Source organism: Lepus europaeus, chromosome 4, assembly GCF_033115175.1.
Source record: "Lepus europaeus isolate LE1 chromosome 4, mLepTim1.pri, whole genome shotgun sequence".
Lineage (NCBI taxonomy): Eukaryota > Metazoa > Chordata > Mammalia > Lagomorpha > Leporidae > Lepus > Lepus europaeus.
The window spans coordinates 23,257,956-23,274,312 of NC_084830.1; the positions used below are offsets into that span (position 1 = coordinate 23,257,956).

Here is a 16,357-nt window from a genome sequence, read left to right on the forward strand (position 1 = left end):
GGCCATCCTCCACTGCACTCCCGGGCCACAGCAGAGAGCTGGCCTGGAAGAGGGGCAACCGGGACAGAATCCGGCGCCCCAACCGGGACTAGAACCCGGTGTGCCGGTGCCGCAAGGCAGAGGATTAGCCTGTTAAGCCACGGCGCAGGCCTCCAATCTATCTTAAAGGACAAATAGAAAACAGCTGAAGAGGTGGGTAGGCAGGAGGATGTAGACAGAAGAAGTAAAGGTGGGAGTAGGACTGTTTTATTTTTAAATTATGAAAAAAATTTAGACTTACATTTCACCAGCCAGAAACTTCAAAACAACTCAAATGAACAATATCTGTCACATTGCCCAGATCGTAGTCCTGGCCCTTCTCTGCATTATCACCAGAAGTATAGTCCTCCCTTGATATCTATGGGGGATTTATTCCATGACCCCTGCTGAAAGCCAAAATCCACATATGGTCAAATCTCCTAAATAAAATTGGCATATTTGCTTATAAGTTATGCTTCTCTCACATAATTTAAGTGATTTCTTAAGATTTATTTATTTATTTTGAAAATCAGAGTTACAGAGTTAGAGGGAGAGAGACAGATCTTCCAACTACTGGTTCCCTCTCCAGATGGCTGCAATGACCAGCACTGGGCTAGGCTGAAGCCAGGAGCCAGGAATTTCATCTGGGTCCCACATCTGGGTGGCAAGAGCAAAAACACTTGGACTGTCTGCTGCTGCTTTTCCCAGGCCATTAGCAGGGAGATGGATCAGAAGTAGAGCAGCCTGGACAGGAACTAGTGCCCAAATGGGATGTTGGCGTTGCAGGTCTTGACTTTATTCACTATACCACAATGCCAGCCTTCTTCAACATATTTTTTAAACTTAATTTAATTTTTTATTTTACTTTAAAATATTTTTATTTATTTGAGAGTGAAAGAACAAATTCCTATCCATTTGTTCATTGTTCAAATGCCTACAATGGCCAGGCTGAAGCTGGGAGCCAGGAACTCAATCCAGGTTTCCTACAAGGGTGGCAGGGACCCAAATACTTGAGCCGTCACTTGCTACTTCCCAGGGTGCGAATTAATGGGAAGCTGGAATTGAGGGAGGAGCCAGGGCTTGAACGCAGGCATTGCATTATGGGATACAGGCATCCCAAGCGGCATCTTATCCGTTAGCCAAATACCTGACCCTACAAATATTTTCTAAAATCATTTCTAGATTACTCATAATCCTTAGTACAACATAAATGCTATGCAGATAGTTGTCATATTGTAATGTTTGGGGAATAATGATAAGAATGAGTTTGTACATGTTCAGTACAGATACATAAGCAATAACATAGCATTTTCCCCCTAGTATTTTCAATCCATATTTAGCTGATTCCACAGATGCAGAATTCATGGATATAGAAGGCTCATTGTATAGTTTTTTGGTTATGTGGCAAGAATAGGGAATGGTCAAAAAAAAAAAATCTAATAGTATTTTGGAGAATGGAGAGCCCATCTATTGGCTAAAGAAACTAGGGAGATGAGTTTTGCTTGGTCACATATCAAGCTTCAAATTTCAATATGGAGAGGTGTCTGGTGAGCTGTCCAGAAAAAACATATCAGGGCTTGAGATGACTGGGTAAATAGTGTAGAACATATTTGAAGCCTTGGCAGTGGAGATTATCTAGCTTAGAACTGTTTTTTGTTTGTTTTCTGATAAGAAACTATAAGCTCACCCAAAAATATCCATTTTGATGTCAATAGATGCTATTAACTGACATTCTATTGAATTGACAACTTTAAAAAATTGTTTATTTTTGTTTTATTTGACAGAAAGAGAGAGGTTACGAGGGAGAGGGAGAGGATGAGAAATGAGGGAGAGGGAGAGAGAGGGAGAAAGAAAGTGTCTAGCTGCTGATTCACTCCTCAGATGCCTGCAACAGTTAGGCCAGGCTAGGCCAGGCCAAAGTAGGGGGCCTGGAACTCAATCCAGGTCACCCATGTTGGTGGCAGGAACCAAAGTATTTGAACCATCACCTGCTGCCTTCCAAGGTACACATTGACAGGAAGCTGGATTGGAGGCGGAGTAGATGGGACTTGAACCAGGTTCTATATCATGGGTTGCAGGCATTTCAGGTGACAATCCTGAGCCAAATGCCTACCTCTAATTCCTAAGTTTTCATTTTGTTTTTAAAAATTTTTCCAAAACAACAGTGTTAAATTTATAAGTGTAAAATACCAGAACCACACACTGTTAACATCATGTTTATTTAGTCATGTCTGACATGTACAGAAATTAAAGACTATTTTACATATTGCATAATTTACATTTTTATAAATACTTTAAAGAGAAAAGTGGAAAACCTCTGGTGACATTAGAAGATTGTATAGATTGAATTTCACAGCCTATCCTTTAACCTGGCAAATTAGATTTACCTGTGTACACACATATATCTTGCTGGTGGGTTTTCATAATTATGGCCTAAGGATATGTTTTGGGCATGTCCACAATAATTCTAAACTCTCATAAAATTTGTGATCTATCACACCACAGTCATGTTGATTTTGTTTCTTTTCTGTTTCTTCCAAAATTCCCCTCAGTGTATATTTGGAAGTCATCAGAGGTTGCAATCAAATGCTTTGGGCCTCAACGTACTCATCTCAGTCTACTCAGTTTATTTACTGATAACAGGGTCACTCTTCATACGCCTGGGCTCCTGCTGAGCTAAAACACTAGTGAGCCTCAGCAGCCTTAGCATCCAGATGTCTGAGGGCCATGAGGCCCCATCATTTCTGCACTGGGAGTTTTCAGTTTAGCTTCTTCCTGCTGGAAAGGAGTCAATTTGTATGGAACAGAGAAAGTTTATGACACCAGTCCACTTAATTAACAAACTTCGTTACTGTAGATACAGCGTGTTTCCTAGTATACAGCTAAACAGAAAATTAATTGCCTCTGGAATTCCTGTTGAAGAATTGCATGTTTCCTTGGATCTTGGGCTTGGAAGTTCAGAGTTGTCTTACTCCGAGAAGAGAGCCCAATAGAGAACCTGTGAGCCACACCCTAATACAAGATGAAAGATTTCTATGACGATGTGTGCAGTACGACCCTAGATTCTCCACGTCATTCATTACAGTGATTTGTTTCGGAATTGCACTAGTGCACATCAAATTAAGACGAGTGTAATGTGATACAGTCTACAAAGTAAGTCCTTTATCTGACTTCCTAAATTTATAGAAATTTGCATTTGTAATAAACACCACAGGAAAGTAAATCATCCCTTAGCCATATCCTGAGCTTACTTTGATTCCAAGTTTATATTATAGTTAGAGTATCTTTCCTTTTTTAAAAAAGACATATATAAATGACCTCATATGATCACAGAAAAATACATAAGACTCAAGGATGAAAGAATGATTTGTCATTATTTTCCTTATATTCATCTGATGGTGGTCATGCAGCAGCTAAGTTTGCTTCTGTAGCTGTGCTTCTTCAGGAACATGTCAGATTTCCTCTCTGCTGGCCTCAGGCTCCTGTGCCTGGAGGATAGCCCCATTGTTCTGAGGACAATTGGTGTGACAGGTGCAGGTCCCAATGACCATCCAGGGTTTCTTGATGATTTGCCCTGAGGAGCACTGGAACTCCACCTGGATGGTTTTGGTGTTGTGAGGGGTGCAGCACCGTCCATCATTGCAGACCCCACAGAATCTGGGCTTGTAGGTTTGCAGGCTGGTGCAGTTCTTAAACTGTAGATGCATGGCTTTGAGTGATTTCCTGGTACGGAGACACTTTTTTCCTTTCTGAAAAAGAAGAAAAGGAGTGATGCACAAAACGGACCACTTTAGAGATACAGAATAACTTGTTAGTTGCCTGCTCAATATCCATTATCTTTCTTTGCTAATAGAATATTAACTAGTTTGGGCAACATAGTCAGCCAAAGAGTACTTGTTTTCCCAGAACTTCTTGTTGCTTAAGATGGTCTTGTGGCCTGTGCTGCGGCTCACTAGGCTAATCCTTCACCTGTGGCACTGGCACACGGAGTTCTAGTCCCAGTCGGGGCGCCAGATTCTGTCCCGGTTGCCCCTCTTCCAGGCCAGCTCTCTGCTGTGGCCCGGGAGTGCAGTGGAGGATGGCCCAAGTGCTTGGGCCCTGCACCCCACGGGAGACCAGGAGAAGCACCTGGCTCCTGCTCCGGCCGCAGTGGCCATTGTGGGGTGAACCAACGGAAAAGGAAGACCTTTCTCTCTCTCTCTCACTGTCCACTCTGCCTGTCAAAAAAAAAAAAAAAAAAAAAAGATGGTCTTGTAACAAATTTCTGGTCAGTGAAAACATAGACCAAGAGAATGAGGAAAATTTTTCATCCTTTGGACTATTGTTAATTGCTTCCTGTGTTCATCCCCCCCCCCCCCCCCCCGCCCCGGAACGCAAATACTATACCTAGTCATACACAACCATCTGTTGACCTTGATGTGATGAGTATAAATGTGAAGCAATATGTTTGATAATGAAATCTAATTTTTAAAAGCCATTATAACAGGCTTTGGTATTATTTTTAGATGGATGCATTCTTTGATGTTATAAAGGAAATAAATTTGGCAATATTTCTAACCTTGTCAAATACTTTTCAGATATTAAATCAATTAGCTTTAACAACATTCAAAAACAACATTATAAACAAAGAATATTTATTCATCAAGGAATAGTCTCAAGGCTTTAGATATCCAAAGGGTAAAGTGATCAAAAAACATTTCCTATTTGATTCTGTCAGATGCAGAGCCCATTATTTCTGTTAGAAGATAAACTCAGGAAATTCTAAGACAATGGGATATATGGTTATTTTCCATGAAGGCAAAGTAAGTGACAATTTATTCAATATTCCATTAGTGATAGTTAATGAGGAACTCCAGTATTGATAATTCAGCAAACTTATTTCCTATTTAGATTTTTTCATCTATTAATTTTATTTCAGTTCGCAACTCCTTACCTTCCTGGGCATAGTCTATAGCTAATGGGCTGATTAAATTTGGCAGTCTTTTAAATTAGGGGCTCTTAAGGAGCTGGTGCTGTGGCATAGTAAGGTAAGCCTCCACAGGGCATCCCACATGGGTACTGGTTCAAGTCCTGGCTGCTTCACTTCCAATCCAGCACTCTACTGATGGCTGGGAAAGCAGTGGAAGATGGCCCAAATGCTTGGATCCCTGCACCCACATGAGAGACCCGACGCAAGCTCTGGCCACGATATTTGGGGAGTGAACCAGAGGATGGAAGACCTCTCTGTCCTTCCCTCTCTGTGTCTGTAACTCTGCTCCTCAAATAAATAAATAAATAAATAAATCTTTAAAAAAAAACTCAGCAGGCATTAAAATTGTCTACAGGATCTTTTGAAGCATACATTGTTGGATCTCATACCCACATGGGATTCAGTATGTATGATGTAGGGCCCATGAATTTGTATTTCCAACATGTTTTTAGATGATGCCACAGCTCTGAGTACCTCACCAAATGAACCATTTTCTCAGATTTAAGAATCTCTTGGTGATAAGGACATCTCTATTATTATTTTAGTATTTCCCTATATTCCAAATAAATGTCTATAACTTTTATATGTATACTGGAATTAAAATCTTACAGCTCCCTGATAATGCACCTGGGAAACCAGTGGATGAGTACTTGGGCTCCTGCCACTCACGTGGGAGCTTTGGATAAAGCTCTACTGTGGCCTGGCTCAGCTCCTGCCCTTATGGCCATCTGGGGAGTGAACCAGCATGTGGAGAATATCTCTATCTCTGTCTCACCCTTTCTCTGTAACTCTGCCTTTCAAATAAATAAAATAAATCTTAATAAATCATAAATACACTATCTTCCATTATTAAACAGGATGCAAGTTACAAAAAAATTACAAATTTTGGAAATGGAAGCATCAGAAAAAGGCAAATATTAGAGGCAAGACGTATAACAACTTTATTTAATAAAAAATTACAAAACCCTTGCAAATGTTTTAGGGTTTCTTGTTTCTCCTATTTTGTAGTTGATGCTTAGCATATATTCCTTCCAAAATTCACAAAAAAGGCACAGACAAGCAACATCCTTGTATGTGTTTGTGTGACTGCTTATGTGGCTGTGGCAGAACTTGTCTTATTGTACTGCATATATGTTCCCTAAGTCTGGGGAGGCACATATTTGAGAGAAACTGTGTTTCTATGTGTTCCTTTTAAACTGATAGAAGAAATATTAAGTTGGGATGAACCTGAAAGCATCATATGTAGCTAGGCAGCCATATAACTAATATAACCACTAAGGGATCTTTTATTTTTTCAATAAATATAGATGTTAAGGAATGAGAGCTAATGTTAACAGAGAACTGAACTCATTCTAAGCACTCTTTGCAAATTCATTCTACTTAATCCTCTTGACAATTCTGAGGTAGGTACTTTCAGTGGCCCCATTTTATGGAGGAAGGAGTTGAGGCTAAGAGGTTAAGAAAATTGCCCAAGATAACACAGGCAGTTAATGTTGAATGACAGGATTTGAAGTCAAGCTCTTTGGCTCCAGAATTGTCCCCCTAAGCACTAGATGACATTGCCTCAGTGCGGAGATATGTACATCCTGAATTGTTAGGGGATGTTTTCTTTTGCTCTTGGGGTTGTATCAGGGTCTATAAAGTCACTTAATTTGGTTGGTTTTTTTTTTTTTTTTTTTTGACATAGGACTCTGTAACAAGGCCCGTGAGGACATCAGGAATTGATCCGTGCTGTTGATCTGCATCCTTTACACTCAGCATTAGCACATTCATTTGATATACTTCCAGAAAAAGAAACATGCTGCTTTATTTGGCTCATATCACCTTGTGCTGGCATGTGGACTATTTCTACTAAGCTTTTAAAAATACTGACAATAATTCCCAGACACCCATTCATCTGTTCATCAAGAATTACTTATCATGCACAGAGTATGTACCACATAGGGTGTATGTACCACTGAGGGGTAAGGCAGACCCCTTTGCTTCATAGAGATTGAACCTAAAGGGTGAAGGAAACTCAGGTCAGAATTGACGTCTCTAAAGTTAGTTGTGCTTGACAACTGGGTAGACAATTCTCTCTAGGAATGGAATAGGGCTTCCTAGATTATTCTCAATTTGGGAAAGTATTCCAGTTGCCTAGCCTCCCACATTACCTGTAGATCTGTTGTGAGCTGCTGGCTTCTCTAACCACTCTGCCTTTTCTTTGGGGTTAACTCCTGGCTGGAGCTGGACTCTGAGTCAATTAGTGTCACCAGGACGTTCTGAAGTCCAGGCTAATGAGGAAAGGCTGCTGCCTCGGTTTGACTGTAGGTTTCATCCAGGCCCCTACCTTATCTGTTGGTTGCTCAGGCTCTTGTTCGCAGGGCCGCACCATGCAGAGCCTCGTCTGCTTTACCATCTCACATTGATGATTCTGGTTGGTGACCCTGGTGGAAAAACCCATGCCACAAGTCTTGGAACACGCACTCCACTCTGTGGTCTGTTCAATGCAGTTGCTACTTGAGTCAGAGACTTCAACTTCCAGGGTGGCTTCTGGTCTGTAGGCTGTGGATTGTATAAAGACAGTCATATTGGGTAAAGTGTGGGGATCAAAAAGTAGTCTTTTAAGTTCACATTAGAAATGGATCTCAGGAGTGGGTGTTTAGCCTAGGGGTTAAGATTTCCACATCCCACATCCAAGTGCCTAGATCAATTCCTGGCTCAGGTTCCTGATTGAAGCTTTCTGCTAATGCGGACCTTGAGAAGGTATAGATGATGGCTCAAGTAACTGGGTCCTTGCCACCCACTTGGGAGACTGGAATTGTGTTCTAACTTCTTGGCTCCAGCCCTGGCTTATGTGTGTACTTGGGGAGTAAACCATCAATAGGAGCTCTCTATGTCTGCCTCTATTATTCTCTGTCTCTCTGCCTCTCAAATAAATAAGAAAAAAGAAATTGGTTTCATTCAATTCTGTATCTGATAAACAGTGATGCCTCCAAGTGACAGAACTGAATTTCCTTATTTATGAATCCCTAACAGATTGTGTAATACCTAGCACATTGTAGGTCATGTGGAATGTCTGTCCAACTTGACCTTACAAAGCTTAGGAGAACCTGTTTTAAAAAGCTTAGTAGTTTTAAGAATGTAGGAGTATGACATCAACAACAATTCCATAAACTGTGTGTTTTCAACATATGAGTCTGTGTATAAAGTGAATCAGTATAAAATCTTAATTGTGATGAGTGAGTAGAATCAGCCAAATCAATATAGTATTGAAAGCAAGATTTTGCTTTCTGGAGATAGAACTGGTTGTTTTGATTGTGCAATATAGACATTGGACTTCCATTACAAAAAAGTCCTGTCTTAATATGCATGGTTTGGGATACATCTTCTCTTCCACATAGCAGTTTTCCCATCTTTAAACATGGCTGATAATTTCTGACATCAGAAATATTGTAAAACTTTGGGTACTGCCAATATAAATAATCTGGTTGATTACTGACTTCTAAAGTAATCTCTATTACTTATTGCATTTTCCTCCAAAACTATTTAACTTATAATACACAAAATAAAGGTCCAAAAGTATCACATGATCATTCCCAATGCATCTGGATGACATGTCTCTGTGACAATTGTCCAGGGATGAACAGCATTGTATAGGGAGGCTGTTTCAAGACAGCAGAAGTGGTGTACAGAATCCAGAAGAGAAAAAACAAGTTTTCTGCTGTTATCTTTGCAGAGTTAAAAGATCAACTGGGATGGATGTACTGAAATGCAAATAGTAGTCATCTATAAAACAGAAGTATGACAAAGCAGTGACCAAATTCAGTATAATCTTTTTAGCAGAAATGGGATACATATTCAAAACTTTGTTTGATCTCAGTGGACCATCTGGAATCCACAACTGAATGGTCAGAAATTGAGGCCATTTGTTCATTTCAAATCCAGGCTTCATGCTTGCATTTCTCCTGGGCTGTGACCCCGACCCCCCCCGCCCTCCCCCGATATTTTCATTGTCTCACCTGGAAGGGTAATGCCTCCCAATGTCCCCTTTTCATCTGGGCCACATATCCACTTTTCACAGCACTCTCCAGGCACTGCAACTTTTCTTGGAGCTGGGCAGTCAGGACGCGGCAGTAGCACATCCAGCTGACAGCGGGGTACACAGCCAATCTGCCCATCTCTGCAGGTGCAGTGGTATTGGCAGTTTGGCTGGAACTTCTCTCCACTGCGGTAAATGACCCCATCGAATACACAGTTGTCTCCTTCTAGCACTAGAATATTGGAGAAGAAAGGCAGAGAGGGAAGAGAACACCGGAGAGGCTATGTAAGATTTGGTGGACGTGATCCAAACCCCAAGTCGTTCCTTTTTTAGTTCAGGTGATCTGGCTCCTTATGTATCTCTCATAGAGAGGTCCTCATGGAGGCCTCACAGAGCTACAAGGAAATTTCAAAACTACTGAGCTCTGTCACTTCTTTATGGATGAGGAAAGAGAGTGCAAATAATGTAAACCTTAGATATTGTCAATATAAATAATTTGACTGATTTGTGTCTTCTAAAATACCCTCTACCACAGTTTGAGATTTCCCTCTGCCCCCAGACTATTTCATTTTCAAGATAAAACACAAAGAACAACAATTGGGAAGTGACACTCTCAAGGCACCATGCTTGTGATACTCAATAAGAAAGTCATGTTGCAAGAATCTCCTTAGATTCCCCTATTTCAACAGCTTAGACTTAAAAAGAGAGTAAGTGCACTTCATAGTCTCCAAATAGGTTAATTGGTCAAATTGGGAAGGGTGTTAGGATTTGTTGGCATGGAAACACAATATATTTTCAATAACTTAGACAAAAAAAAAAAAAGATAAAATGCTGTTTCAAGCCCTCCTATTTGGAGAGGCAGAGGCAGCCTCCGACTGTAGGGTTGCACCACGTGGAAAAATCGATCCTTGATTGATTCAAGTTCATGAGCCCTGATAGATTGATTGCCTGCACTTTTACCTTATTTGCAGCCCAGATGGGGGTTGCATAGTCGTCCCAAGAGACCAGCAGCTGCTTTGGCTCCAACAGGACAATTACAGGTGTGAAAACAAACCTGTTGGACTGCAGTTGGTGGAACTGTGTGCCTGTGAGTCTATCACCCCCAGGCACTTTCCTGGAAATATCCAAAGGAAATGATTTCACTGGCCCTTGACTTTGCTCCCCACCGATTTAGATGCTTCTCTAGGGAGGCACGTGATGAATCCGTCTCACTTCCACGGACAGGTTTCCTTTCTGGCTTTTGGCGCCCCCCAAAGTCCCCAGCGCCTTCAGACCATGCCTGGCACCCAGATAAGGGCTCCGTAAACGTCACTCTCTGCCTCCTCCACGTTATTATTAGCTTATCATCCTCTGGAAAGGGGAGGACGAGGAGAGGATGGTGGGGACAGCCTCATGCAGTGCGAGCCAGAAGGTCAAGCGGCGGAGGGGGCAGGATTACCCATGCAGATGCCAGTCTGGTTGCTGGGGTCCGCGCTGCGGTCACAGTAGAGGCCGCTGCTCTGGTCGCAGGGCTGCATCTCAGAACAGCTCTCACCGCGCTGACTGGCGCACACCAGGCAGCAGGAGCAGCCGTCGAGCACCGCGCGCACCCCGGGGGCGCAGGTTGGAGGCGTCGAGGGGCACTGGCTTGGGCACGTGGACGGGCAACATTGAGTCGTAGCCACCTAGAGCAGGGAGAGAAGAAATACCCGCTAAGCAGTGACAAGGCAAAGGAAGAACGAGCCCTGCGATCGACGCAGGGGGCAACCACTGAGGGCCAAGTGCGCAGGGAGCATCTCAACGGTGTGGCACTTACCTGGCCCAAGAGATGGAGGAGCAGAGAGGCCAGCCAAAGGCTCTGCTTTCGCAGACAGAGGCTCGGGCTCTGCGCACTCTGCATTCTCAGACTTTTGCCTCCCGCTTTTCTGGCTGCAGATAGATGCACGCACGCCTCCCCGCAGGTCCGGCTGAGCGGCGAGCGCCCCCGGAGCAGGTTTTATAGCGCGCTCCCGGGACGCGCACAAGCCGGTTGGCTGCAGCGCACGAAGGAGGGAGGCCCCGCGGGTGGGGCGTGGAAGGAACCCTGGGGTTGCCATGGCAATTGGCCCCAGGGCTGCTCTCCTTAGGGCGCGGCGCTGGGCCTGCGTGTGCCTGTGTGTGGCGACTGGCTTTTCCCAGAGCGCCGGGAGGGGCTGGGTGGAGTCCCGAGGCCGAGACCCAGGGCTCGCTCGAGCCCGTGGGAAGGAAACGCCCGTTTCCTCCTGGAAGTTGCTTCACCTTCCCCCAGGACGAGGATGCCGCCACTCCCCAGCAGCCCCTCTCCACCCTGGCCGTTCCAAACAGGGCTGCAAACCTAGGGCCTTTTTGACGGGATGCCTGAAGTGTGGGGCCATCTGCGGGGGACTGGCTGGAGGCCCAGGAGTTTAGTCATAAGAGAAGCACATGCAAGTTTGTCACCGTTTCGGGAACTCATCGAATGTGTGTGTGTGTGTTGGGGGGGGGGGGTTGGAGGCAAGGAGAAGAGAGAAAGGGAAAAAGTGAGGGCGGGGTGGTGGGGGGAACCCAAGAGGAAAGAATCAGTGTGTCAGGAAGGAGGCTGGACTGACAAAATGACAAAGTTCTTTTGATGCTCATCATTGCAAGATGCATGGAGTCTTAAGCCCCCTATCCCCCTAGGTGTTTTAGAAACAAAAGTCAAACATAATACAACAAAAGTACAATAAGTATAATAAAAGAAAAATAACAGAAGAAAATGGAAGAAAGCTTTGGAGCACCTGCGGTGTCTTGCCAATGCACAACAGCACATCGAAAAAGCACAGGAGCCTTTGGGAATTTTCCGGGGCGGTTTGGCTTTAGCCACTGTCAAACCTCAGCGAGTTAGGGAAAGAGTGAGGAAGGTGCTTGCTTGGCTTGGCTGACCTTTCCTCAAATCAAATCCTTCTCCCACCTGGCAGCCACTTCCCATACACGGCTGCTGTGAAACGCCTGTCATCCCTCATGAGAAAGAGAGAGCAATTTTACTGCTCCAAAGGCGACACTGCCTGAAAATTTTAACACAATTTTTCCCTTGTACTTGAGCTTTGCTGCCGCCCCTGGGAAAACTATGTGCAGCTCCTTTGAGGATAGCTGCTTTGGAAAGGCACTTTATAAGAAAAATTATACAGGCCCGTGATGTAACTCTAGACTCTAAAAAGAAACAAATTGCCTCTACATCATCCGTCTCCAGCGTGAAGGAAATCAAAGGCAGCTTGTGTCAGGGACCAGGCCTGCCCCTGCAACGCCCCCAGCCGATGAAATCACCCCAAGCCCCAAGTTTTCTGAGTGGCTTGGAAGTGCTATGACACATTTGCAAACCTCTAATAACTCTGCTTTCTTTGAGGTTAACGAGACTTGGCAGTGTTCAAAGCTTAATTAGAGACGAGGACCGTTAACTTGCATTCCTCACTAGGGCGTTCAAATACTCTTAAAACCAATTGTCTTCATGAGTGCTCTGGCTTAGCAATGCCTCCACCTGGCTGTGCATCAGAATCAACTGGCATGGATATTCCAAACCAAAACCCAAACCAAACATATTCCCAGGCCCTACACTCAATCCATTCAGTTGCATTCTCTGATGCTGGCTTTTGGTAGACAGCATTTTGATGTACTTTGAAATGGGAGCTGTCTTTTAGGAAACCTGGAGAGAGAGAGAAACCAGAAGCATAGCTAATGGGAAGGCAAATAGCATTGGCCAAGTTTCCAAAGTATGACTCAATTGAGACAGAACGAGGAAAATTTGGCAACATTGAGGTTGGGCTAACTCTTCTTTGTAAGGGTGAGCAGGAGCAGAAGAATGTCACTTTAAGATAAGGCTGAAAATGCCAAGAAGTCATTGCTGATGAGAACTGCTACTCACGACTGTCGGTTGTGCATGATGGAAACCAAGCCTGAATGGGTTTTGGCTAACACAAGACTTTGTTGGAAGGGTGCTATTGATGTTGCAGGTGGTAATGGAATGGAAATGGTGCAGCTGGGCCTCAGAAGCCACAGGATGGGGGCCTGGGAGGATGACAAGATTCGCTCCCTTTGTCCTTATTGCTTCTCTACTGTGAGCTTTAGGCTCTCACAACCTAGGTCAACTTCTTCCATACAAGGAAACAGTCTTTCCAAACTGCCTACCAACACGGAAGGAATGTCCCTGTCTGTATTAGTCAGTCTAATAGGCTATCTGGTGCAGGCTACTTTATAAAGAAACAAGTTTATTTTTATTCGTGGTTCTCAAGTTTCAAAGACCAAACAGCATGCCCCAGGCTTTGGTGAGGGGCCCCTTCTTGGCTGCATCATATCATGGTGGGAAGATATTTGTCTTTGTATCTGTGTGGCTTTTGTCTCTGTTTACAAGGCCACTAGGATTCAATCATGGGAAGCCCTGCCCAATTTAATCACTTCCTAAAGACTGCACCATAACACTCTTCCTTAGGTTCAACTTTGAGAGTAGCAGAAAAAGATTTGGATGGGGTAATTAGGCTAATTGATGAACAAGGAAGGTGAAATATGGGAGTTAGCTAACACCACGTGATTGGAATGGGAGAAAAAGCAGCCCTTTAGGGAAGGCAAACATTATTCTTCAGTAGGAAAGCACGTTTGACAAGCGAAGCCACACATTTACACTTTATAATCTGCTCTCAATGCTTCTAGATAAGGATCTCCTCACTGCAGCAGTTGAAGGTAAAACCATCTGATGATATTCATGTCACGTCATGTTTGTTGCCTCCAGGACACTGTCTCTTAAACTGTGTGGCACTTGAGGTCTCTGGGGAAGTCAGGGGAGACCTTCTTTGAGATTCTTCCCTCATTGCTGGGTTTGGCAGTTAGCCAAGATGGTTACTCCGTGGGTTATGAGCTGCAAGGAATTTGATCAGTTTCCTTTTTTTCTTCATTTTTTTCTTTTCCTCTTTCCCCCTCATCTTAGATATGACACAAGAGGCTCATTTCTACCTTTTCTGTTTCTGATAGGCTGTTAATTGTTGTGTTTACATTACTTATCAGTCAGTACTCTTGCCCAGAATATATCTAGAGAACTTCCTACATGTTGTAAAGGTAAAATGTTAAGTTGTTTCTATTGCTGTTGTGTTATCTTTCTCATTATTGTGAATTGTATAAAATATTTGTACTTACTTCTGTAGTGGACATTGAGAATATAAAGTAACAACCACCCCCCCCATATTAAAAAAATGGAAGAAATACAAACAGTGACTATAATATTACCACTTTCAAAATAACCCCCTCACTCTTCTTTCCTTGGTGATTATATTCTTTTTTTAAAAAATTTATTTGAGAGGTAGAGTTACAGACAGTCAGAGGGACAGACAGAGAGAAAGGTCTTCCCTCCATTGTTTCACTCCCCAAATGGCTGCAATGACCAGAGCTGTGCTGATCTGTAGCCAGGAGCCAGGTGCTTTTTCCTGGTCTCCCTCATGGGTGCAGGGGCCCAAGCACTTGGGCCATCTTCTACTGTTTTCCCAGGCCATAGTAGAGAGCAGGATTGGAAGAGGAGCAGCTGGGACTAGAACCGGCACTTACATGGGAGGCTGGTGCTGCAGGCGGAGGATTAACCTACTGTGCCATGGTGCCGGCCCCTCAGTGATTATATTCTCTGCAAACTCAGAGACATTCATTGTGTCTTCAGTCATTGTTTAGCCAAGCCACATGTAGTTAGCTCTCATAATGTGTCTCGTAAATCAACCTCGCAGCTCTTTAATAATTTTGTTGCTCTTTTCTGAATTTCCTTCATATTTCCCTTTTTGGGTGCCCCAGGGAGTTGGTAGAGCACAAAGCTATTCCCATCATATACCAGGCAGGCCAGCCCTATGTGGTATCCTGCTATGTGGCTAATTTCAATCACACCCTCTCATTGTGCTGACAGATCCTGTGAATTCTTGCTTTTCCAGAAACAATGAAGGGCAAAGAAGAAGCAATGATGGGAAGTAAAAGATCAAACACAATGTTTGGAGCTATCACCCTTGGAAACATTTTTTATTGCCCACATTTAAATTTTTTAAAGTGAATTTCTTAAAAAGAATCTTGGGAACAAAAAGCAATTTAAGGTTACAATGAGATAAGAATAAGAAGTTCTGGAGTTCTATTATATAGTAGGGTGACTATAGATAATGTTAATGTACCATATATTTCACTATGAGAAGCTAGAAAGAGGATGCCGTGTGTTTTCCTATAAAGAAATGTTAAATGCACAAATGTGTTTATGCTGACTGGACATTACATAATGTTTGCATGTAATGAAACAGCACAGAGTATTCCATAAATATCTGCAATTTTGTATTTGTTAATTTTTTTAAAAAATAAAAATTTTCAAAAAGCAATTCAAGCTAGAAATTAGCTAGGGAAGTGATAAATACTTGTGAATTTATTTCTCCTATTAGCTAAAGACTTCTTACAGGAAAATCGACTTTTTGGAAATCGAATAGGTCCTTAAAAATTCTATAAACTCCAGAGGAGTTTAGCAAGCACATATTCATACCACATTCCCAACTGCAGGTGTCAACATCTGTCTGTTCCAACACACAGCGAAGAACATGGCCCCAGTCACTCTGAATTCTCTATGACTTGTTTTTTTTTTTTAAACTTTTATTTAATGAATATAAATTTCCAGTGTACAGCTTATGGATTACAATGGCTTCCCCCCCCAATAACTTCCCTCCCACCCGCAACCCTCCCCCCTCCCGCTCCCTCTCCCCTTCCATTTGCATCAAGATTCATTTTCAATTCTCTTTATATACAGAAGATCAATTTAGTATAAAGATTTCAACAGTTTGCACCCACATAGACACACAAAGTGAAACATACTGTTTGAGTACTAGTTATAGCATTAAATCACAATGTACAGCACATTAAGGACAGAGATCCCACATGAGGAGCAAGTGCACAGTGGCTCCTGTTGTTGACCCAACAAATTGACACTCTAGTTTATGGCGCCAGTAACCATCCTAGGCTGTCGTCATGAGTTGCCAAGGCTATGGAAGCCTTCCAAGTTCACCGACTCTGATCATATTTAGACAAGGTCATAAAAGACAGAGTGAGGATAGTAACCAATGATCCTAAGAGTGGCATTTACCAGGTTTGAATTATACAGCATTAAGTGGGGAAGAGGACCATCAGTACACACATGTTGGGAGTAGAGCCATTGGTGGTAGAGTAGAGGTTATGATTACAAAGGAATGAGGCCCAAGTGCACTAGACAGGGCCTAGAACAAAGGACAGAGTCATTATTAGAGGAGCTAAGAAAGGTGCTGTCTAAGCTACAAGTGATTTTTCTGATTGAGAGGCAAATAGAACCTGATAGAAGGGGCTTGATAATAATCTGGTGGGCTTTA

The 16,357-nt window shown here is 43.0% G+C and overlaps 1 protein-coding gene across 1 annotated transcript; it reads right to left on the reverse strand.

Annotated features, from left to right (window-relative positions):
- Positions 1-2,224: 2,224 nt before the first annotated feature.
- CCN3 (cellular communication network factor 3) lies at positions 2,225-10,998 on the reverse strand. The gene is made up of 5 exons (XM_062189464.1): positions 10,804-10,998; positions 10,447-10,672; positions 8,989-9,240; positions 7,317-7,531; positions 2,225-3,767 (listed from the first exon to the last, which is right to left on the reverse strand). Exons 1-5 carry the CDS (start codon positions 10,885-10,887, stop codon positions 3,471-3,473), a joined length of 1,074 nt encoding a protein of 357 aa, XP_062045448.1. The 5' UTR covers positions 10,888-10,998; the 3' UTR covers positions 2,225-3,470.
- Positions 10,999-16,357: the final 5,359 nt, after the last annotated feature.

Coding starts and splice junctions, on each gene's coding strand:
- CCN3 (XM_062189464.1), bottom strand. CDS start 10,887: ATGCAGAGTGCGCAGAGCCCGAGCCTCTGTCTGCGAAAGCAGAGCCTT. Junction 7,532..8,988: donor GGGAGGCATTACCCTTCCAG/GTGAGACAATGA, acceptor TACAATCCACAG/CCTACAGACCAGAAGCCACC. Junction 3,768..7,316: donor CTGAGCAACCAACAGATAAG/GTAGGGGCCTGG, acceptor CTTCTTTTTCAG/AAAGGAAAAAAGTGTCTCCG.